This window comes from Pyxicephalus adspersus, chromosome 1, assembly GCF_032062135.1.
Source record: "Pyxicephalus adspersus chromosome 1, UCB_Pads_2.0, whole genome shotgun sequence".
In the NCBI taxonomy this organism is placed as follows: domain Eukaryota; kingdom Metazoa; phylum Chordata; class Amphibia; order Anura; family Pyxicephalidae; genus Pyxicephalus; species Pyxicephalus adspersus.
In genome coordinates, this window is record NC_092858.1 from 128,114,396 (window position 1) to 128,138,542 (window position 24,147).

General features: G+C 37.1%; 1 protein-coding gene across 2 annotated transcripts in view; it reads left to right on the plus strand.

The window, feature by feature from the left end:
- Positions 1 to 393: 393 nt before the first annotated feature.
- MED14 (mediator complex subunit 14) overlaps positions 394 to 24,147 on the plus strand; it is a 32,355-nt gene continuing 8,601 nt past the window's right edge. For both annotated transcript variants that reach the window (XM_072427103.1, XM_072427108.1), the window contains exons 1-23: positions 394 to 753; positions 3,642 to 3,668; positions 3,823 to 3,928; positions 4,772 to 4,945; positions 5,066 to 5,195; positions 8,910 to 9,038; positions 9,798 to 9,905; positions 11,567 to 11,699; positions 13,022 to 13,172; positions 13,261 to 13,372; positions 14,156 to 14,281; positions 15,725 to 15,803; positions 16,300 to 16,459; positions 17,416 to 17,610; positions 18,287 to 18,421; positions 19,421 to 19,497; positions 20,895 to 21,055; positions 21,141 to 21,287; positions 21,405 to 21,496; positions 22,302 to 22,454; positions 22,887 to 23,156; positions 23,254 to 23,391; positions 23,548 to 23,656. In XM_072427103.1, the coding sequence (XP_072283204.1) occupies positions 569 to 753; positions 3,642 to 3,668; positions 3,823 to 3,928; positions 4,772 to 4,945; positions 5,066 to 5,195; positions 8,910 to 9,038; positions 9,798 to 9,905; positions 11,567 to 11,699; positions 13,022 to 13,172; positions 13,261 to 13,372; positions 14,156 to 14,281; positions 15,725 to 15,803; positions 16,300 to 16,459; positions 17,416 to 17,610; positions 18,287 to 18,421; positions 19,421 to 19,497; positions 20,895 to 21,055; positions 21,141 to 21,287; positions 21,405 to 21,496; positions 22,302 to 22,454; positions 22,887 to 23,156; positions 23,254 to 23,391; positions 23,548 to 23,656 (3,097 nt within the window). In that variant the 5' untranslated portion in view covers positions 394 to 568. The remainder of the gene's footprint in view (positions 754 to 3,641; positions 3,669 to 3,822; positions 3,929 to 4,771; positions 4,946 to 5,065; positions 5,196 to 8,909; positions 9,039 to 9,797; positions 9,906 to 11,566; positions 11,700 to 13,021; positions 13,173 to 13,260; positions 13,373 to 14,155; positions 14,282 to 15,724; positions 15,804 to 16,299; positions 16,460 to 17,415; positions 17,611 to 18,286; positions 18,422 to 19,420; positions 19,498 to 20,894; positions 21,056 to 21,140; positions 21,288 to 21,404; positions 21,497 to 22,301; positions 22,455 to 22,886; positions 23,157 to 23,253; positions 23,392 to 23,547; positions 23,657 to 24,147) is intronic.

Below are 24,147 nucleotides of genomic sequence, written 5' to 3' on the forward strand. Positions count from 1 at the left end.
TATAAATTATTTTTAGTATATAGTATGTATAATACTGTCAGGGTCATTTTATGTAACACATATTTTCTGTATTTCCATGCAAACTGCCCAGTAAAAGTGTATGAGGTTTGGACTGGTCTGATTAGAGCACTGTAATGGATGGTTTTCACTAGAATGAATAAAAGGGCTAAAAAAGAAGCTGACAGCCCTGTCATGCCTGTGCCCATCACTGTACACTGTCGTCACGCTGACACATGAGAGCTGTGACTGAGCTATGTGAATAGCAGCAGCTGTTGCCTGCTTTCCCCTGCCAATGATTAAGGCAGCTGCTGACAAGCTTTGGTGGACACGCATGCGCAATGCTAGCCTGGTGTCTCTTCCGGTTTAGCCCCTTCCCCCGCAGCCGCTGCTGCATTCCCTTCCGGTGTGAGAAGGAGGAGGCCGCCTGTGGGGCCCTGGGTTCGCACGCATTTGCTTTCTCTTCTACCCGAAATTACGCTGCGGGTAAAGGGGGTCTTTTCTTTAGCCTCATGCCTTCTCCTGAGGAGCCGCAGTGTCTCTGAGCCAAAGCTTGTGACTCCCGGGCAGAATGCCTCCTGTACAACTAGAGAGCAATCAGCTGGTGGTGACTGGGGGTCCCACCACTGCCCCTCAGCCTCCTCCCCCGGGGGCAGTAGTCGCCTCAGCTTCTGCTAGTCATGGCTACCGCCTCAGTACACTGATCGACTACTTACTACAGAGGACCTACCAAGAGATCAACGTGCTGGCTGATCTGTAAGTGACTTCTCATACATTGTAGCAGCTCGTTGCATCCTTTCCATTCATCTCTGACACATTGCATTTCTATCTGCTGTAACCCCTAATGAAAGCCTGTCCTGAGAGAAATGTGTGTGCTGGCCTCTGCTTATGGAAATGTTGCTTGCCTGGCTGTCAGGCTGATGAATTGGCTTCTGTAGTTCATATGTATTGATCCAGACTGTAAAGTGCCCATATAGCCCAAACTAATATATTTGTTACTACCTGGAAAATTTCCTGTCCTGGAGACCAGACATAAAGCAATATATCCCCTTCTAGGCAGTTGACCTGGTCTGTACTAGTTATCATTGTTGCTGAGAAGAAAGTGAGGGGTCACTAAGGTGTCTAAGAGGGGGATGAAGGGATTTCATTCACTTCCTGTTGTGTTGCAGAGACAGGAAGTGAAGGCAAATTTCCCAACTTGTACACAAACCCTTTTCTACTCAACCCAAAATGAATGAAAGAGTTTTAGGAAACCTGTCCTGAAAAAACTCATAAAGCTACCTGTCTCAAAAAAGCCAGGCAAGTGGCATTTTTGTCATGGAAAAAGGAGGGGCATCCACCCTCAAAGGGGCTCACAATGTATGTCCCTAGCATATTCATATATCATTATCACAGTCTAAGGTCTAATTGGGGGAAAGCCAATTATCCTAACTACATGCTTTTGGAATGTGGGAGGAAACTGGAGGAAACCCACACAAACATGGAGAGAACCTGCAAACTCCATGCAGATAGTGACCTAGCTGAGATTTGAACCTGGGACGTAGCGTTGCAAAGCATGGTAACCACTGAGCCACCTCACTGCCACCACAACATCCCATACCAACGTCAGATAATTGTTGATGGAATTGATCTCTTGTGATCATTTCCAGTGACAAATTAAGGAACAAGTGCTATACACATAGCTTTGTTATGTTCAATGCAGAGTTAAGGACATGGGGTGAGTGCACAAAAGTCCTTTCCAATCAGTTGCTGATCAAGCTGCTGTGGGGTATTAGTGAACATCTGGGATTGCCGTACAGTACATGTCAGATTTTCTCTGGAGACAGACACAACCATTCATCTTGAGCAACAGTCATCTGACGTGTATAAAGCTTGATTCTGTGGCAAAAATAAACGTTCAATACCAAAGGTCCCTTCAGACAGTTGGTACTCCTGCTGCCCACACCATTTCCGTTGTAATTAAAAGAAACTTCAGTCCTTCAGTGTTTGACACTTCCCGGGATCTTTCCTGATTGCTAAAGAATGCCATGGACTTTGTTGGGTTAAACTAAGTGGTTGACTAGGAACTTGACACTCCTGGAAATGTCGGATTCAGAAATACAGGCAACTAGATTTAGAGCAGAATGTCATACACCCCCAGCTGCCTCTATGACTGCTCCACAGGGCCGAAGATCAGACCAAGCAAACACTAACAGATAGGACTTTCACAAATTGTTGCCCCAACTTCCAGTGCATTATTTTTATTTTAGGTTGAGATCATTAAAATCCATTGGTTGGTTAAGCTTTTGGGTGTTTGCATGTGTATTTGTGTTTGCTGTCATTATCTTTATCAGTTCCTTTTTGCCATCTGTGTTTTGTTAGAGATAATTTCCTTTTACTTTCTGTTCTATTGAAAGATCAGTAGGTAAAAGAAAATCCCTCAAAGCCTAGGGAAGCTCACTAGAACAGTTTTTACTTGAACAATTGTCCCTATTTGGAAAGCTTACATTTTGTCCTGATGACAGCTTTACAATTTTCGATGTTCATCCACTTTCTGTCCTGGTGACAAGAAGGTTACAAGGACAAATAAAGTGACATAATTGTCCACAGCAGGATACAGACAGCAATAAAAACAGACAGCAATAGATCTACTGAATGGTATTATTATTAAAAAAAACAGTATTTATATAGCGCTGACATATTACACGCTGCAAAGGCCAGAGTGCTAACCACTGAGCCAACCAGGGTAATGTTTGAACTGCTTGTGTTGTTTTTTTTAATAAAAAGTAAATAAAGTGTTCTATTCTGTACTGAAAGTTATAGATCTCCCATACAGATGTGTTTTAGTACCATATGCAGTTCACAAACTGTGCCAGGCTTGATTTAGCATGGACGGTGGCACACTTCAGTTAGATGAAGCTACTACTTCTATGTCACTCTGCTTGTCAATCTGAAGAATGTTGGGAAAAAGTACCAAGGGCAGAAAGAATCTGAAGAAATGTTATTTTCTTTTTAAAAATATATTAAAGCAGGCAAAACCACAGGCTTGGAACACTGGGGAAAAAAAGGGTGTTATGAATGGGTGGTTTTGCATAATTTTTACTATTGCACATATTGTGATTTGGACAGGTCTTCTTTTATTTTTTTGGAAAATACTTATAGGACTAATTTTTACAAGCACGTTCCAGGGCTTCCTAATTTAACAACATCTGGGAAAGGCATATTGGATTTAAACAAAATAGAAATACTGATCTTATACTTAAGCTAAATGTTGTCTGAGATGGGCAGTTGTGATCGGGCAGTGTGTTACAGTGGTCTCCCAACCTCATTTAGTAATCTACCTTGACAGAGCACTTAATGACTAACCGGAACGACTGCTTTCATTACCTATGGTGAAAAACTTTTCAGAATTTCTCTTCCTCCTCTCTTTATAGAACTGAACATTGCTGTGTAAACGGCTCTTGTTCGTTCTAGTGTCGTTGGATATACAAGGTCATTTTCAACAACATAAAATTTATGTATACATAGCTTTATACAAAAAGTTCTATCATTCCCAATTAAAATAAAACTGAAATGTAACCTACATGGCATGATTAAAGAGTATAGAGCATTAAAACATACATTTTGAATGTATTGCAGCTAAACTATTTATCTTGTTCTTTTAGGCTTCCAAGGAAGACAGACATGGAAAGGTAAGTCTTGATAAAGAAGTAATCTTCCTTCTATAAAAAAACATTATCTGTTTTTACATCTCATTTTATCATCCATAATTTATGTATGTTTGTGGTACCACAGTAAAGTCAGTTGTGTATATAGAAAAAGTGGTTGTTTTTTTTTAAATTACAGAAAGATTGAAATTGTGCAGTTTGCCAGCCGTACACGACAGCTCTTCGTGAGACTCTTGGCATTAGTGAAATGGGCAAACAATGCGGGTAAAGTGGAGAAATGCGCCGTAAGTCTTTTGCATGTGTTGGTTTTTCTTCTATACTTCAATTTTATTTTTAGGGTAAAAACGTAAAAATTGAGCAATTATCAGTAGCTATCATTTTGACCTGTTAAGAAAAATATATTAAAAAAGATTAAATATAAAATATGAGTATTTCAGATTTCCTCATTTACTTTTGGTTTTCTGTATTATATTACTTCACATTTGTATGCCAGGTATGTTTTGGGCAGTGATTGAGACAGTTACAATGTCTGTCAGTGATGTAAATCTTCCCAAACTGTGTGTTTTTAGGATTTGTTTGCTGCTTTTTTTTTTTTTTGTTTTAAAATTTTTTCCTCTTTTGTATTTGTCAGCAAAATCAGTTGAATGGTTATTGTAAAATGTAAAAAATGTATTTCCTAGATTGCAGGCTTGATGCGGATATTGTAGATCAAATGTTAACTTAACCTGCACACTGTAGTTTGCAGATAGTAGGAGTCCTTGTCTTCATTTTATATGTACAGATTACATACAGAGCAAGCTGGTTCTAGGTTATCACTGCAGATATCTAACACAATGAATATTGTACATGTGAGCTAGAGGTGGCAGTCATTTATTTGAATGTATTGATTTATAGGCATGTATAATGTGCTGGAGGCACATGCCTGGACTTCCCATCTGAAAACTTATTTCAGGTTACTCTGCCAAGTTGTGGGTGGCTTTGTTTGATGATTTGTGTTCAAATTTAATTTGACCTCCAAGTTCGTTCTTACCTTCTGTACAAGAATCATAACAACCAAATAATATATTGTGATTAAAAAAAAGCATTTACTTCTGATCTTTTTTGTAAATATTTTATTTTTCTTTTAGATGATTTCAAGCTTTTTAGACCAGCAAACCATCTTGTTTGTGGATACAGCTGACAGACTGGCATCTTTAGCTAGGGATGCCTTGGTACATGCTCGTTTACCAAGTTTTGCAATTCCTTATGCCATTGATGTGCTTACAACAGGATCATATCCACGGTTGCCAACATGTATTAGGGTATGTTCATGATTTTCTCTCTTTTTTTTTTTAGTTTTTTACCAACCATTAAACCATTACAAGGCTTGCACTGTGACTCATTTTTGCCTTTTCAATATACTTTACTGTTTTACATTTCAGGATAAAATAATTCCACCTGATCCCATTACCAAAAGTGAAAAACAATCAACACTACATCAGCTTAACCAGATCCTCCGTCATCGACTGGTTACCACAGACCTCCCGCCACAGTTGGCAAACCTTACAGTTGGTATGGATGTTTTCTTCATTAGCTAAATATACTTTGTGGTGCTTTCCAATATTTGCAGTTCTCTCCAAAAAGCATAGTAACATCAAAATATAATACCATGTCTGGCCAAACATACTACTTATTCTTGACAAAATTGCATTACCAAAAATATTCAGTTTGCCATCAATATGTGTTTCCTATATTTTCACTTTTTCCTTCTAGTGGCTTTTTTTTAAAAAAACCTTTGTCCAAAAGGAACAGTTTTTTGTTTAAGTAAACTTACCTTCCCTGGTCACCCCTGGATATCTGTTTGAGCACAGATGTAAAAAATATTGCTCTAGTACCAAATTCCACCTGCTGTTTTAAAAGGAAATAAAAAAAGTCTTACAATCACCTGTAGAGTCTGCCAGAAAGGTCAATTAATTCAGCTTGCTGTAATGGTGTGGCCAACAGTGCTGGATTGCTCCTGAATTAAGAACAAATTAACTATCATATAGACAGTACCCCCTTGCACTGCAGTAGGTGGAAGTAGTATGTGGAAATGTTTAAAGAGTGTAGCTAACAACACTGTCACTGACAATTCTTTAAGCAATGTAGCTTGTCAGCTGTCACCTGTCTTTTTACATTGACAGCACTGTGTCCGTTACTGGTACTTTCCTGTTGAACTGCAGTGTTGTTAGGTAAATGAAAGAGGCTTTGACCTATAGGCTTGTATATTACATAGTAACTGAATCTGCTTGTTACACAGGAGCCTTTGAATTACTTTAAAAAAACCTAAAATCATGGCCTGTTTTGGGGGACTTATTTGATACAATGTTAGCCACCTGCAGCAAAGCCCATCATCTCTTTGAGGTGATCTAGTGAACGCGTGGAATTTTCTTAGCCCTAATGCTTTAGGGCCTACTTTTGGCTGGAAACACAGAGGGTCATAATATATATCTGTTTTTTTCTGGCCTCTTGAAATTCTGGCAGGTTCAAATTATGTTAGTATGTCTCACTACAGAAAAGCTAGGTGCTTGAAATTTCATGCAAAATTTACAACCATACATATTGCGTTCATCTGCTTCAAGCATAAGAGTGCAATCCTGGAAACGTTGGAAATAGTGTTTTGTTTTGTAGACTTTTTTTTTGTATCTTTCTAAACTTTTTGTTTTTGGGCAAAGCGTGCTTTAGGTAACTTAGCAATCCATATGCATGAAAAATTTGCTTTAGGGCTAATTCTATGATGATGGCTAATTTATGACTGTAATTGACTATGTGTGTTTATATGTAAATTATAATGGAAGGACAGTCTAATGCTATTAAAAGGAACATCACAAAGGTTCCTGAAATGGTGTGATTGGATTAAATGAATAAAAGAAAAGAAAGTCTTCTCTAGTAAGTATTTGCTCCAGCCCTGTTAATTGGAGAGTGTCTGCCTGGGACTGTCTGACCTGCACAGATAGGCTGCTGGACTGATATCAAAGAGTTTGAGATTGAGACAGAGATAGTCTCCATCTAAAAAATTGGTATATCTAAACTAACAAAATTGCAGTCCTTACATTAGCAGACAGCAGATCCAGTCTAGTGACTGATAAAACCTGTTAGACAGAAAGGCTGGGAATGAGGCAGTTCTGTCTTAAGGATGAATAGACAAAGCTCTGTGATAAAATAGCCAGGAGGTTAAATGACATTTGTGTACAGTTGTATGCAAATAACCCTATTAAGGGCAGAACACTATGTATGTTCAGTGGCTTCAAAAAGCTTTTAGAGCCCCTTCTTTTTTCAATCTTGTTTTGTTGCAACTTTCTGCTACAATCGTTTTATTTCTCTTTTTCTCTCAATAATCTACACTCAGCACTGCATAATGGCAAAGTGAAAACAACATTTTTAGACAATTTTGTAAATTTCTTAATAAGCAAAAACTGAAATACTGACTTAAGTATTTGGACCTTTTGCAAAAACTTGAAATTTAGATCAGGTGCCTCCCACTTCTGAGTGCACTGGTGGTAAATTAAATTGATTGGACATGATTTGGAAAGTCGCACACCTCTACAGAAAGTTCATAACTGACAATGCAGAACAATGACGTTAAAAAACTGAATGCAGAGCTCGGAGACAGGATTGTTAAACAGATCTGGGGAAGGCTACATAGAAATTCTGCAGCACTGAAGGTTTCCAAGAACACAGTGGCCTCCATGTTTCTCAAATGGAAGAAGTTTGGCACAACCAGGAGTTCCTTTGAGCTGGTCTTCTGCCAAACTAAGCTATTGAGGCAGAAGGGCCTTGGCGAGGGGGTGAGCAAGGACCCGATTGTCACTCTGACTGTGCTCGAGAAATCCTGTGTAGAGATGCGACTATGTTGTTGAAGGACAACCAAAACTGCAGTTCTCTACCCCTCTATGCTTTATGATAGAGTAGCTATACTGAAGCCTCTCCTTTGTGCAACACATGAAAGCCCACTTGGAGTTTGCCAAAAAGCACCTGAACATGTCTGAGACTTTGGGGAACAAGAATCTATAGTCTTATAACACCAAAATGGAACTGTTTGGCCTTAGTTCTAAATGTTATGTCTGAAGAAAACCAGGCACTGCTTATGACTCGCCCAGTACCATCCTAACAGTGAAGCATGGTGGTATTGGCATCATCATGCTGTGGGGGTGTTTTCGAGCAGCAGCAGGAAATGGGAGAAACTGGTCAGGATTGAGGGAATTGAATAGAACAAATTACAGAGATATCTCCAATGAAAATCTTGTTCACAGTGCTCAGGAACTCAGACTGGGCCAAAGGTTCATCTTCCAACATGACAATGAAACAAAGCATACAGCGAAGACAACTCTGTGAATGTCCTAAAGTGTCCCACCCAGTTCAAGAGTCCTGACCTGAACCATATAGAACATTTCTGGAGAGACCTTAAATTGGCTGTCCATCATTGGTCACCATCCAACCTGACTGTGCTTGAAAGGATTTGAAAAGAACAATGGTAGAACATCCCACAATCCAGGTGTGCAAAGCTTGTTGCATCACACACAAAAAAGTTTTAAGGCTGTAGTTGCAGTCAGAGGAGCTTCAACTAAGTACTGATTACTTATATAAATGTGATATTTTAATTTTTCTTAAGTTTTCAAAATCGTCTAAAACTGTTTTAGGTTTGTAATTAGGCTGCACTAAATGTAGATTATTGGGGGTAAAAGAATTTAAAAGATTATAGTATCGGACAGCAGTGTAACAAAATTGAAAAAAAGTTAAGGGGGATCTGAATTCTTTCTGAAGCCATAAAATAGATCCTGGCCAATAAACTAAAAAAACAAACTCTAGAACCTTTAGTGGATCTTAGAAATAAATGCTGGTAGGCTTTTCATGACACAAAGTAGACTGTGTATCTCTTTCCTGTCATAAATGTTTTTACCTGCATGGTTGTTTTTCTGTACTTTGAGCTTTGCATGTGCAGTTCAGTATACAGTAGTTTTTTGGAAAATGTTACCTCTTCCCAAACAATTTAGAGGCTGAAGACTCCAACCTGGGAGGAGCATGTAAGAATTGACGGGCCAAGTGTGGGTCACATTAATGGAAGGAATTGCTGTGCAGGGTAATGTTCAGATATGTGCATAGAAGAACATTTTGACAAAATCTGCCCTTCACATACAGACTAAAGTTTTGTTAATCTTTTTGTACACCATATTATTATTCATTCTTAATGATATTTTGAAATGTTTTTCTTCTTTTAACCTAAACTTCTTTTTTTATAAAATGCAGCAAATGGAAGGGTAAAGTTTCGTGTAGAAGGGGAATTTGAAGCTACACTTACAGTAATGGGAGATGATCCTGAAGTTCCTTGGAGGTTACTTAAATTGGAGATTCTTGTAGAGGATAAAGAAACTGGAGGTAACATTTATGTTCTTACAAATAGACCTTCCCCCTTAAAAGGCTTTCTTTCTATTACCCCTGCATATTAATTTATCCACTATATTTTATACCATTTACACTCATCATTTAGTTTGTATGGCAAATTTATTTTTTAAAATTTAAATAAAAATATACCATTTATCCTAACCGTGTACCAAACATTGTAAATTTTGTGATTATTTTAAACTATCCATTTTTAGCAGCTATTTTTCATTTATGTTCATATTTCATAAGATTGTCAAGCTTTACCTAGTATTTGGCTTTTTTCCCTACTGACTAGTATATTTTTCATAGGAACATTTTTGATTTTAATTCATTTTAAAAACATGGCTGTAATGTTAGTCGACTGGGTTATTTCAAAGACATAGCACTGAAATATATATGTAGGTTGAAAATTATGACTTTTCTGGCTTTCTAAACTGCGTGCTTTTTTGTGGAACAGTGAATCAAAGTATAAAAGTTCCTGTTCCCACTCAGCAGTCAACTAAGGTTTATTTTAAAGATTAAATGATTATATTTGCATTAACAGTTGAGATATTTTCAAAGAATGACAACCCTGTTTAGCTTACGTAAAGTGGGTTTTAAAACTATTTATAGTCTATTTTTAGTAAGATGCCTCCTATAAATTTTTTCGTTTACTGTAACACTGAGACATTAGAACATTTATGTTTTGTTATGTGCATTCATACTCCAGATTAGGTGTGAAAGTGTATGACTTCATGTTTCTGTTTTTTAAAGATGGCCGTGCCCTAGTTCACAGCATGCAGATAAACTTCATCCACCAACTCGTTCAGTCTAGGCTTTTTGCTGATGAGAAACCACTCCAGGACATGTACACTTGTTTACGTATCCTTTTCATGTTCAGAAAGATATGTCAATATGTTTTAGAAATGTGTTTTTTTTTTTTTTTTTTTTTTTAAGTGACGTATACATTTTGACTGTTATAACATTTACTAGAAAATTATTTTAATGAATATTTAAAGAAAGAAAATAACTTTGACAATGCACTGTGAAACTTGCATCAAATTATTCCATAGAAGCAAAAAAATATGCTGTACCTCAGATATTCACAAAGAGCCAATATATCAGCATAGATAATCTGGTCAAGTTTGTGCATTGATGTACTTGGATTGGTCTGAAAGTCCTTTTTTTGATTCAACTTTGCCATTCCATTTTTTTTCTCTCTTTCTGGCCCTTCAATATCTCCATTCTGTTTACATGATGCCACACATTTATTTTTTCTGATTGTCCAAGCTAAATTATTCTAACAGAGTAGGCATGAAAGACCATGTCTATTACTGAATAGGAATAAGCATATATAATGAACAATATAGCTACCTTTTTCTATTTATCTAGATGTATACAAACTATACAATGAGACAGCATGTTCTAAAACAGAGGTCGGTAAACTCCGGCCTTTAGGCCAGATACAGCCTAGCCAGAAGTCCGTTCTGGCCTAAGGCCTGCCCAGTTTTGTAATGTTTGATCCGGCCCAATCCCGGCCAGGGCTTTGTCTATGCAGAATAGCGCTGCTGCCAGTCGGTGCTCACCGGTAGCCGCCAATGTCCTGTGCTCGCTGTGATCAGCTCTCACCAGCGACAAGAAAAAAAAAAAACTTCAGCAGGAATCGGGATGAGAAGAGCCACCACCGAGTACCGCCTCCGGGACCTGCACTGCCCCTAGAATAACTAAAATCGCCACCTCTGGTTGGCACTAGCTTGACAGTGATACGTGGGGATGGCAAACGTACCCTAATAACCCCGGCCAGGGGTAAGAGAAAGATGGCACAGCTGTGACAGGGCAAAGCAGCGAGTGTCAGCTGTATGACAAGGGAGGTTCATCATGCCCATTGTGGTGCACATTGCTACTTCTCTGCACAGCGGTGCAGAAGCCTTTGTCACGCCCCAGGTAATCCTGACTGATGTTTTCATTAAGCACACACCCCACGGGGCTTGCCTGCTTCAATGCAGTGACTTCAGTCCCCAGCGTGCTTACAGCACACGTGGCTGATACCCAGGAGCGGATGCAGGACTCGTTCTCCAGGACTCTAATAATCACCACAAATAAGCCCCAAACTTCCATTTGATGTTAGTATACTTATTACTGACCCCTATCATACTCTCTCACTAGCTCCATAGGGCTTCATACCCCACAGGCGTTGGTACTGTTGCTGTGACTGAATTCCTCATCATTAGAACCTGATATTGTATCTCTGTATTCTTAAATAAAAAAACTTTCTTTGGACATCTTCTATTTCTGGCCTAGTGTGCCTTCTTGACCTCCTGAAATGGCCTAGTAGTCCAAAAAGTTTGCCGAACCCAGTTCTAAAGCCTTAAAACGCTTTGGTAAGAGTATTAACATTAAAGTATACCAAAACAGATTTCTGTTGTAATTTAGTTGATTTGACTGCAAATCATATTTAATAATTCACATGGAAGTTGTACAATTGGATCCATTTCCTGTATGTTTTTTTTTTCTAACAATTTTCCTTAATTCTGCTGCTGTAGACTCTTTCTGCTTATCACTTCAGCTAGAAGTTCTCCACTCACAGGCGCTAGCACTGATAAGAGAACGTTGGGGAGATCTGGTGCAGATTGAACGCTACATTGCTGGGAAATGTCTTATACTGGGTGTTTGGAAGTATGTATTTTTTTTTACATGTGGATATTCAACAAAAGCTTTAGTATACTCATACAATCATTTGTCTACATAATAAATATTTCATTTTACCTGGAAGTATTGTAGTGGTAGATTTTGATTAATTTAAATGTATTTTATTTAGAGTTTTTTTCTTTTGCTAAGTCTTTTAATTTTGTGTGTTCACTTACAAGTGAGCATATTCATTTTTTTTTTCTATTACTGTTTGATATAGACCGCGAACACACACACACACACATGCAGATATTATGACACAATTCAACTTCCACCTTTTGCTGTAAATTCTGTGCCTAATTCCAGACACTACTAAGGGCTCAGGGGTAACTTTTTTTTTACTAGAAAAGTCTTTTCAGTGCTATCTGCATCACTTAGCACTTTATTTCCATGATCCGGGATGAGCTCAGCCAGCGGAGTATCGCACTTTGTTAGTTATTAGTAGGAATGTGCTAGCACTAAAGCTGTTCATCGTAGGCGAAAATTTGACATGTACTGATGTGTTGTACAGTGCTTGTTCATTCATCTGCTGGAGATTATCATAAGTTTGTTTTTTTAAGCAATTATCATCAGACATATATCTTCATGGAGCTTTAGGCTACACATGCAATAATTATCGTTCGAAAACAAACGACTAACGGCTGATCAACTATTATGCACAATTATTTTTAATGATTGTATTGTGCACAATTCTGTACATGCTGTAACGATACGATCGTTCAAATATAATCCACCAATAATTTACACACACTAGATACGATCGCCAAATCAGATCCACCGGGCCGGTCATTCGTTTCCAGCGACAGTGTTGTTGGCCAGTCGTTATGCATTTTTTTGTTAACAATTATCGAATAAACAATCATTAGTCGTTCGTTTCCAATAATAATTAGTGCACGTGTGTACGTAGCCTTAGGCTCAATCTTTAGTATCAGAGTAGCCAAGCACCTAGTAGTTGATAGGAATACATCAGTGTGTTAATTGGTGTGATTACAGACATCCAATGGTGCCTATTCTTAGCGCTAACTTTTAAAATGTAATTATCTGACAAGTTAGCATTGGAAAAAATGGTGGATTGATTGACATTACATGTATAAATGCAGCAGAGTTATAAATCCTTTACAAATATTCACTAGAATAACTGTAAAGAATTCTGGAATTTTCACACTGAAGCGATTACCAGAGAATCGATTACACAAAATAAATTATCATTGAAAACCTTTTTCCAGGACCAGATTATTGTGGATTTTACTAGCACAGGTACCATTGTTAAGCACTAATAGCATAATTTTTAATGCCTTCTATATTTACAGCCAGCAGGTTCTGGGAAGAAAAACAGGTACTGCATCTGTTCACAAGGTTACTATAAAAATCGATGAGAATGATGGTTCCAAACCTCTGCAGATTTCACATGAACCTCCTTTACCAGCCTGTGATTCAAGCCTAACAGAAAGAGCTATGCGGGTAAGAAATGGCTTCACAACAGTAATTTTCTTTGTTTATTAGTACTTTATGAAGCAAACTTTATAACGTTCCTTTTATCTGTTTATAGATTGACCATCTGTCTATAGAGAAACTCTTAATTGACAGTGTTCATGCAAGGTCGCATCAGAAGTTGCAAGAGCTGAAAGCTATACTAAAGAGTTTCAACCCTAATGACAACTGTATGTATTCCTACTTATGTTTTCAGACTGATTTTTTTTTTTTTTACAACTATAACATTTATTACAAAGGCTTTTTTTTTTTAAATAGTTTTTGCAGAGCTTGCTTTGTTATCTAATTAGAAAAACTTGCTCTGCCTACTTACTTGTTTGTGTTTAATTGACAATATGTATGACTGTTTTCGCTAGTAACAAGGAAGAGGTTTGTCCCTTCCTTGGCTCATTCTGTACGTGTGTGTGAAGAGAGCTGAATAAAAATTAAAAATAATAAAAATGCCTGCAAAAAGGACCAGTAAAATTACTGTTTTCCTGCTGTCAGAATATTCATAATATGACACTACTTATGTTCCATATGCATGTTAACCTCATAGCGTGCTGTGATCGTATCCCTGGCAGACTTGCCAGTAATTTGTCCTAGGGATACTTTAGTGCCACAGCTGCTTGGGGGAAGTCACTTTAATGTTGCCATTACCAAAATGTTGAAGTGGCCATTTTCCAGTTTACTTCCTGGTTCTTGATTGTTGTTGTTTTCCTCCTGGGTGCCATGCTGTGTCTGATCATGTAACAACAGTAGACATACCCTGTCAACAAAAATTCAAGTGGAAAGTAGATGTGATTTTCTTCCCTAACAGTAGGAAGCAGCAATCTGCATTGTGATATGCAAACATCCTTGTAGTAATAAAGTGTATTTTGTATTTCCTTGCAAAAGTAGATTACACACACACCGGGGGTGTCTGCAACATTTTGAAAGTCTAAAGTACTTTTGTCTCTCATTTTGTTTTCCAGCATTTGTGGAAATGGCTTTGCCAACCTTGGTCATTCCCATTTTGGAGCCATGTGGCCATTCAGAGTGTCTCCATGTTTTTGTGGATCTTCATTCTGGAATGTTCCAGCTAATGCTTAATGGATTTGGTAAGGTTTAGTAACATGTGTATGTGTATTTTTTTTTTTAAACAAGAAAATATAATACAGTACTTGTTTTTATCTTGTACAATTTCTTTTGTGTTTTAATGCCACAAGTTCCCTAAAATGTAACTTAACTTCCCTAGCAGTAACCCCGAGAGTGACTCAGGGTAGAAAAAGTTACAAGTGGTAACCCCGAGTCAGTCTCGGGGTTGGAACACCTAGGGAAGGTTAGTAAATAGAGCGCTTACCTGATCCGCCGGGGTCCTGCGCCATCCAGCGCCACGATCTTCGTCTTTTTTCTTCTTCCTGCTTCTGCATCGGATGAGTCACCGGGGGAGTTCCCGGTGACGTCGGTGCGTGGGAAATTCAAAATCCATTTGTATTGCATTCAATACAAAATAACTGTATTGAATGCAATACATTGGATTTTTATGTGTAAAAGCAGTACATTGTTTTCAAAAACTTTTTTTTTACAGTATGTATAATACTATGAGTATAATACGTATTTTTTTTTAATTAAATAAATAATAAATAAAAAAAATGAAATAATAGACAACAATGTAATCTTAAAATAAAATATAAAATTAAAAATGTACTTTTATTTTTATTTCATGTTGTGTGGTGTTTTTGCACTGTAAAAACCATTTAAAAGCAGATTACATTGTAATCTCACTGCTGATGCGAGCAGCGGCGTGGCCGGGACCCGGGTGGTATTTAAAAGCAGATTACTCAGTAATCTGCTTTTAAATTTTCCGCCCTGCCACGCCCCCCAACGGACCGGGGTCCTGGCTTCACAGCAGGACCATCCGATTGCAGCTGGAGCGCAGGGCAAAGGTAAGGAGGGCTCTTAAAGTTACCCCGAGTGTGACTCGGGGTTACCGCTTTTTACATGTAAAAGGCACCCCGAGTCACACTCGGGATTACCGCTAGGGAGGTTAATATTACCCTCCTAATATATGGTTAACTAAATTGTTAGACAACAGTGATATTATCTCAAAGCATGTGCATTGCTATAGTGCATGCTAGTGTAAACTAAAGCTGAAGAATGTAAGTCTTTGCCAAATCCTTGAGTTAGGACTGCGTTAATCAAGGCAGCCCCTCACCTGTTCCCTACAGTACAGCAGGATAGTGATTTAAATTACAAAGTAATAGTTTCTCTATGTTCTACCACACAGGCAGCATCCTTTGCTGCAGCAATGACAGGGTAGTTCTCTGCTCCCTTCACATTTGCTGATAACAAAAATACAAATATTCATAAAGAGAAGCAAGTTCGTAAAATGTTTGGGGGTTGAACAGGAAAGTTTTTTTTTTTTTCTTTATAGTGTTTTTTCTAAATGTCTTTCATTTTTGACAAACATTATAATGATCAACTTGGTGAGCACAACAATTATTTGCAGTCAGAAAGTAAATATAATGTATTGACCATGGCAACTTAACCTTATATCGTAGACCAAACAACATTAGATGAAATTGAGAAGTCTATTAACGATGACATGAAGAAAATAATCCCTTGGCTTCAACAGTTGAAGTAAGTAGCTGCTAACTATCTCTGAGACAGTGTGATTTGACCAGACACTGTCCGGCTGTACAATTTCTTTTATTTTTTATTTTTTTCATTTATCAAATAAAAAAAAGTGTGTGTATATATATATATATATATATATATATATATATATATAATTTCTTTTTTCCTTTCATGTAATCAAATGACCCATGTAAATAACTGCATATAGTTCCCGTGCACTTATGGATATCGTGTAATGATTTCCTCTCAGGATTTTACTTCTATCAACTCAAAGTTTGTGTTTTTATTGCAGATTTTTTCTTTATTCTCCTTCTGGTAAAGGTGTCATCACTGTGACACTTAGTAACAAAATATCTTTAAGATTTTTAGATGCAGTAAAATCTATCAAAAACTGAAAAGAAATATTTTTGCTGGGCATGAACTTTGACATGACTAATTGTATAAATCTCAGTGAATTAGAAGTGTAATGTAACCTAGAGAATTCTTTTTTCCCCCCCAGGTTTTGGCTTGGACAGCAACGATGCAAACATTCAGTAAAGCACCTGCCCACTGTATGCAGTGAAACCTTGCATTTGACAAATTATGCCACCCATCCTATAAGCAGTCTCTCAAGGCACAAGCTGTTTATAAAGCTTACACGTCTTCCACAGTACTATATTGTAAGTGTTTTTTTTTTTTTTGTTTGTTTTTTTTTTGGTGGGTATAAGTGGCCCTTATACTTATAAAATACAAAGCACTCTAAATTCGACAATAAAACTATTGGGTGAAGCAGTAGCAATTTTCTATCTTTAACAAATTATCTAATAGAGATTCATACAGATGAGTAAATAGTCTTTAGTATTTAAAAAGTTTATATACCATGTTTGGAAACAACTTCTCTTATGTATAAGGTTTAGTGAGAGGTGAAGCTGGGATTGATCACAACAACCTGAGATTAAAAAAAAAAAGCGTAAAAAGCATCAATTAGGTTTAAAAAATGTAATTATATAAAGCAAGTTCTCAAAGCCTAGTTGTTCTGTTCTTAAAACCGCCTCTGCATTCGCCCAGCCTTGAAAATATGTGCTTGTATGTAGGATCATCTGACTTTCTTTTCTTTCTCCCAATGCCCCTGATTCATCAATAAAATCCGCAGGGTATTCTCAGATCTGCCTAAGCTCTGACACATGGGCCTCAATGACAGGCCCTATTCACTTTTCTCACTCTAAGGGACCATTTACACTCTTGTATCCTTGTATGTTGCATTACTACAACACGTGTTTTGTTTTTTGTTTTTTGCATTAAAGTGTTTATTAATTTGGACCTGCACATTTTTTTACAATGTAGATTACTATACTGCTTTGAGAGTGCATTATTGTGCATTATCGTGTGCTGTAATCCATTTGTATTACATAGTTCATTGGGGTGCCATTAAAAATCAATAGCACTGCAGTGTGTTGCATGAAATGCAATTTGCACTCTTTTTAGCATGTATTGACCAGGGTTTAGTGTTGGATCAAATAACAATGTTTGTAATGACTGGTACATTTCCAAAGTATACATCAGGGGACTTACAGTCTTTTGTTTTAGTACAAACTTCTCTTTAATTGCTAACCAAATCTTTGTCTTTATGTATTAGGTAGTGGAGATGTTTGAGGTTGCTGGAAGCCCAACAGAATTACAGTATAACTATCATTTCCTGTCTGTCAATCACAATGATGGAGAGGATAACCCACCCACTGCCCTACTGCTACAACGATTCAAGACAAATATTGAAGAATTGTCTTTTGATGGGACATGGCGGAAGCAAGGGAAGACAGGCTGTAAACGAAAGGTAAATTTTTTTAAATAATATTTATTTATTTTTTATTTATTTTGTTAATGTTTGAATAGTTTTAAAAAAAAAAGTGCATTCCAATTTTTTTTTTTAAAGGAAAAAAAGGTACTCTGACACAATACTACCCCTTGATAGTATTATTTGAGTTATGACCTGCAATTTTTGTCCATTGCTTAGTGCATTGTGGTTCTTTTTAGAATGAATGATATTGCAGTACAAGTTATGTACATTACCATGAGGTGCAGTAACTTGTGTTAACACAATGGACAGATTAAAAGGGGCTCTCAGTGAATTGTGGGATGTTTTTTAAATTCCTTCTCTGGGTAACTTTAAAAACTCATAAGGTCATGTCTGCTCGAAATGTAAACTGTAAATGTAGTAAACAAGAATATGAGACCAATCTATAGAAGTGATAAAAGTCGACGCTTGCTTCAACAGCAGCCTAATTTTCAGGTCATAGTTAGGATTAAAAATATCTGATGAATATGAAGTACAATACAAGCTTAACAAGCTTCACATTTGTATGTTCCTTCTTCTCTTCTGCACAGTATACTTGGTGTTTTATGGTCAGCCTGTATGTTGTAACTCTTTTTTTTTTGTTTTGTTTCGTGTCCTCAGGAGTCATTTTACTCAGATTACAACAATCTTGCTTTTTTTTCCCTTTCTTCTGCAGCTTTCTGGTGATCAGGGTTCACCAGAACCAAAAAGGCCAAAGCGGACAGGGGAAATGTATGCCTTTAATAAAGTGCTTGCTCACTTTGTGGCAATGTGTGACGCCAACATGCCGTTTATTGGACTTCGAACGGAGGTGTGTTTGTGTGCTGTTGATTAAAAATATGAAACACATTCATTTTAGAGATGTTCAAGTTTTTTTTTTCATTATTGCATTTTACTTTTTTGGATCACTTATTGAATTGATGATTGTTTTTCTCCTGTATTAGTCTCTCCTAAATAACTGAAGACACCTGTTTGATAGTGTAAACAAGTAGCCCTATAAAGTTAACAGAAACAGAAGCTCCCCCTCCCCCATTGTTTTTTTCATTCTCTCAGGTGTACTGCAGCCTAACCGTGGGAGTGTTTCAGTAACTGACAATTTTGTCAAACCAGAAAGTAGTGGGGGGCGGGTTGCTTTTTAAGTAAGTGGGAGACAGACCATGTAGTTTGATCAAAAGTAGATACAATCCTTTTCTTGGTGTTCATTGGGAGAACTGCTGTGTGCAATTCCCACACCTTAAAGAAAAAATTGTATTTTTCAATCCTGATCACAAAAGTATTTATTTTTATTTTTTTCATATTTATGAAATATTGTGTATTCCTAATAAAATGTTCCTTTTGTAAATACAGTTTTATAGGGTGTATATATTTTTTATTCCTTTATGCATACTGAATTCATAACTTTTCCTGTGTCTATTTTGCATTTGTTGCTAAAACTCATTATTTTACTGTTCCGCAAGTTACATTCTCTATGACTTGGTTCAAATTTTTAGCAATTGCACCTATGAAAAACACACTAAAAGACATACTACAGAAGTGGTAGTACTGCTGTGCAGGGCTGTGGTGTCGGCTGCTAATATTATGTGCTTGGAGTCTGCAAAAATGTACTAATTCTGACTCCACAGCCCTGCGGCAATGGCATTCACAAATAAGGATTTGTTAAACCCAATCAAACATAAAACGGCTTTATCAGTTATGAATTTTGAAGATTTTTCAGAAATGAAAGTATATGTCATGAATTAGAACCCAGTACTTTTTCTACTTCTCTTATCCTAGTGATCTTTCATGTTGGAACCTTTTTTTGTCTCTGCAGTTTTCCACTCTGAACATTCCACATCAAGGTGTACAGATAGAAGGGGATGGCTTTAGTCATGCTATTCGAGTACTGAGGTATACACAATTAATTTATTGTTAATGTTCATGATTTGCATTACAGCAGTTAGAGTCAGAAGATAACCTGTCATTATATGAATTTGGTTCACTGGAGCTTGCTTAACCCCCCTAGCGTTGGAATTCTGTCAGTTTTTTGATGCAAAAAGTGATCCTATTTTTTTTGCATAGAAATTTTTGTTTATATTGTGGGCCTGTAATTCTTAGGATTAACTCCCGGGTATGATAATTTTATTTATTGTATTATAATCATAAATTATAATATATTACATAATTATACATAATTTAAAAAAATAATGAAATAATAGACAATGTAATCTTAAAAAAATATAAAATTAAAAATGTACTTTTATTTTTATTTCATGTTGTGTGGTGTTTTTTTACTGTAAAAACCATTTAATCTTAAATTTCCCCCCCAGACACACCCCCAATACATCACCACTCGCATCACCCGGAAGATGTCACATCCTCCCTGGTGATGCGAGTGGGGATGTCCCGTCCGCCTCACACAGACGCTGCTGCTCTGCATCTGCAGGGAGATTCAAAGCACAATGCAGACCTTCTGCATTGTGCATCGCATCTTCCAGGAGATGCGAGCAGCAATAGGAAATTCCAGTGGTGGTGCCAGCTGGCATCACCCCCAGAATTTGCTATTGCTGCTCGCATCTGCAGTGAGATGTGAAGCACAATGCAGGGGGCCGGGACCTGGGTGGTATTTAAAAGCAGATTACTTGGTAATCTGCTTTTAAATTTCCCGCCAGGCACGCCCCCCGACGGACTGGCACCCCGGCATCACAGCGGTACCATCAGATCGCCGCTGGAGCGCGGGGCAAAGGTAAGGGGGGCATCTAATGTAACCCCTAGTGTGACTCGGGATTACCGCTTTTTGCATGTAAAATCCACCCTGAGTCACACTCAGGATTACTGCTAGGGGCGGTTAATGGTGACAGCAGAAACTAAGCAAAGGGAAGGATAAGTTCAGTCTCTGATTTTCAACCTGCTTGAAAAAAAATCTCTGTGTGAGATATGGAGTGCTTCTGACTGCTGGAGATTTTGCAATAACAATCATGTAGGTCTGAAAAAAACTGATAACGGCAAACAATGCTTCAAATGCGTAGCATCCTTGTAACCTTTTCAAATTGTTTACATCCATCCAATATTGATGTAAGATTTTCATAGATGTAAACAAATTGTGGCCTTTTTTCTTCGACTTGTATATGATTTTGAAATGTCCCAGGTGGAATTAAACACTTCTAAAAGTCTTACCAAGGTCTTCAGGTTGCAGTTATCTTTATAAATTAGGTATTAGTTAAGTAATCTTTATAAATTGAGTATTCGTTAGGTATAGACATTATTTGCTTGAAAAGTATCTGACATTTTTTTTTCCTTGTTTAAAGAATTCCTCCTTGTAAAGGGATAAGTGAGGAAACACAAAAGGCACTAGAACAGTCTCTACTCGATTGCACTTTTCGGCTGCAAGGCAGAAATAACCGGACATGGGTTGCAGAGTTGGTGTTTGCAAATTGCCCACTTAACAGTACAGCCTCCAGGGAGCAAGGTACAGTGCAGACTTTCACACATTCAATTGCTTGTTATATATTAAGTAACTGTTTCTGAGAAGTGTTCATGTTTGTTCCTGTTAGGTCCAACTCGACATGTGTATCTGACTTATGAAAATCCCCTGTCAGAGCCTGTAGGAGGGAGAAAAGTAGTAGAAATGTTCCTAAATGACTGGAATAGCATTGCCCGGTTATATGAATGTGTGTTGGAATTTTCAAAGTGCTTACAAGGTAACATTTTTAGTTGGTTCCTAATAATATGAGTATAATAATAAAAAAAAAAAATATGACCATTTTATCCTGTGAATGTTTGCTAATTTGTCTTTTTTTTCCTTTGTCCTTCTGAAGACATACCTCATCAGTTGAACCAGTTTTCTGAGGTCCGACTGTATAATTATCGCAAGCTGATTCTATGTTATGGTCAAACAAAGGGAAGCTCGGTAGGTGAATTTGGGGGGCTATAGTATCTTCAGCCATTCATAAAGGATTTTTAGTTTGAATTTGTGATTTCCCTTCAGTTATGTAGAAAAAAATGTTTGTTTTGGGAAAAAAGGATGTGAAAGGGAAAAGAGAGAATGTAAATTTGCTTTAAAATGAAAAAGTATCACAATTTTAGTTTCAAGGAAACATTTTATCCTCTTTTACATGTTATAATATCTTGTATTTGTGTTCTCAAAATTTTGAAACTTTTTTGAAAGCTAAAGAAACAAAACTGGAATTAAACTGCAGTTTATAAAATATAGCTTATTCGTTTTGAGTTTTAAATCCCCAAGCCGGCTAACAATCCCTATGTTATTAACACTTCACACTCTTGCAAATCTTCATTTAGTTGAAGCCTTAACACCTGATGTGAACTTAAATATTGCCTTTATTTATTCTTTCATTAGAACTTAAATTCAGTCTCCCTTTAGTTTGTACAGTTGTACATGCTCCTATTTTGAGTTGCTTAGTTTGATTTTATTGCACACTTTAAGCTTCTCATTATGTACATCAAAACTGCAGCAAGTGAGATAAAGCCTTCCTTATATCATGGCCATCACTTTGCATGATCATCCCTAGCCTTATTGTCCCTGGACCATTTCTTTTAGGTTATGCAGTTTGCATTTTCTCTAGTCTTTGTATCTTTTTATGCTGTTTTTGTTAACATTAAAGTAATATGATCAACAGAAATGCACTCACCATTTGCTTGTAATTGTCTTGCATTTTTTTTGTGTATTGGCATTCATGTATTTTTCTACATTGTAGATAAGTATACAATGGAATTCTATTAATCAGAAATTCCACATATCTCTTGGAACCACTGGACCTAATTCTGGTTGCAGTAATTGTCACAATATCATTCTTCACCAGCTACAGGAAATGTTCAACAAAGTCCCAAATGTGGTACAATTGTTACAGGTATGTTGTTTTAACAGTTTTAGCACTGTTTCAGTGTCAGGCTTTAAAAAGGAAAATAGGAACTGGGAATAAAACTATGTACCAAATAAGTCTTTCATGTCTTCAGGGGAAAAAAATAGAAAAAGTCTGGTATTGGACATTGCTAAATGTGACTGGGGTATCAGAGAGCACTTGGTACTAAGGAGCTAAGGGGGCATCAGAGAACACTGGGTACTAAAGAGCTAAGCTGTGTTTTTACAAGGTAACGTAAGTAAGGTGATGTCTTTGTTGCGACCGTAACATAGGTGATCATACATTTTGGTTAAATGAAGTTCTTAGAATTTTAAACCAATGTAAATTGTTAACAGGTTATTACATTTTAAAGTGGATCACTTCAGCACCCTTGTATTTTTTTGTACATATTATTGATTATCTGTACTTCATATTCAACAGGTTTTATTTGATACTCAAGCTCCTTTGAACGCTATCAACAAGCTTCCAACGGTACCAATGCTGGGCCTCACACAGAGAATAAACACCGCCTACCAGTGCTTTTCTATACTTCCTCAATCTCCTACACATATACGACTGGCCTTCAGAAATATGTATTGTATAGACATTTATTGTAGAAGTAGGGGTGTGGTGGCAATAAGGGATGGAGCTTACAGCCTCTTCGATAACAGCAAAATAGTTGAAGGTTTTTATCCAGCTCCAGGACTAAAGGTACATTTTTATTTATTTATTTTTTTTTATTTTGTAATGTATTCAGATCCTTCTATTCTCACTGCTCTATTTTTTATATTGCATCCTCTTGCTTTAGACGTTCCTGAATATGTTTGTGGATAGTAATCAGGATGCACGGAGACGATCGGTTAATGAAGATGACAATCCACCATCACCTGTTGGTGGAGATATGATGGACTCATTGATATCCCAATTTCAGCCACAGACACAGCAGGTAGTTATCATACATGCCTAATCTTTATTTGCATGGTTATCTGCATGGTGTGTTGTAATATACTTAGTATCAAAATATTTTTAATAAAATAAAGTGTGACCTTGGACTAATTTAGTAAATATATCATTTTTGTTTTGTCATATGTTTGTTTTTAAGTTTGCAAAACAATCAGGAGCTTCTGGTGCCTATCCTCTTACTTCTCCGCCTTCATCATACCACAACCCTGTTACACCTTCACCAGTAATGATGCATACACAATCACCAGGTGAGATATTTTATCCATGGTTACTATCTTTTATCATTTGGAAACTTTTCCTGCATTTTATAACTATAAAATGTAGTTTGTTCATTTTTTTTCTATGACAGAGGAGTGCTTTCTTCCACACTCTAAAACAAATTGGTGAAGTACCCGAATGCAGTTGGTTTTCTGTTTGCAGAAAGAAATTAGAAAATCTGTTCTTGGGATCCCGGCTACTTAATAATGGTCAATCAGATTTACACAGCTCAGCAAATCAGCTTGCATTTTCTCAGCTTGTTTTTTTTTAATGCAACACACCATAATCCAGGAACCCCACAATGTTCTTTTTTTTATATGTTTTATATGTGCTAAAAACCTATAGTAACTGCAAAATGGTATCCTGCTTATTTGATTTCTACTCCACCTTCCCACTATTCCCCAGGCTTTGCTGTGCCCTTGTCCTGCTAACCTCCGAAACATGCAGTGCTGGTCACTTACAAAACAGTTGTTAAAAACTT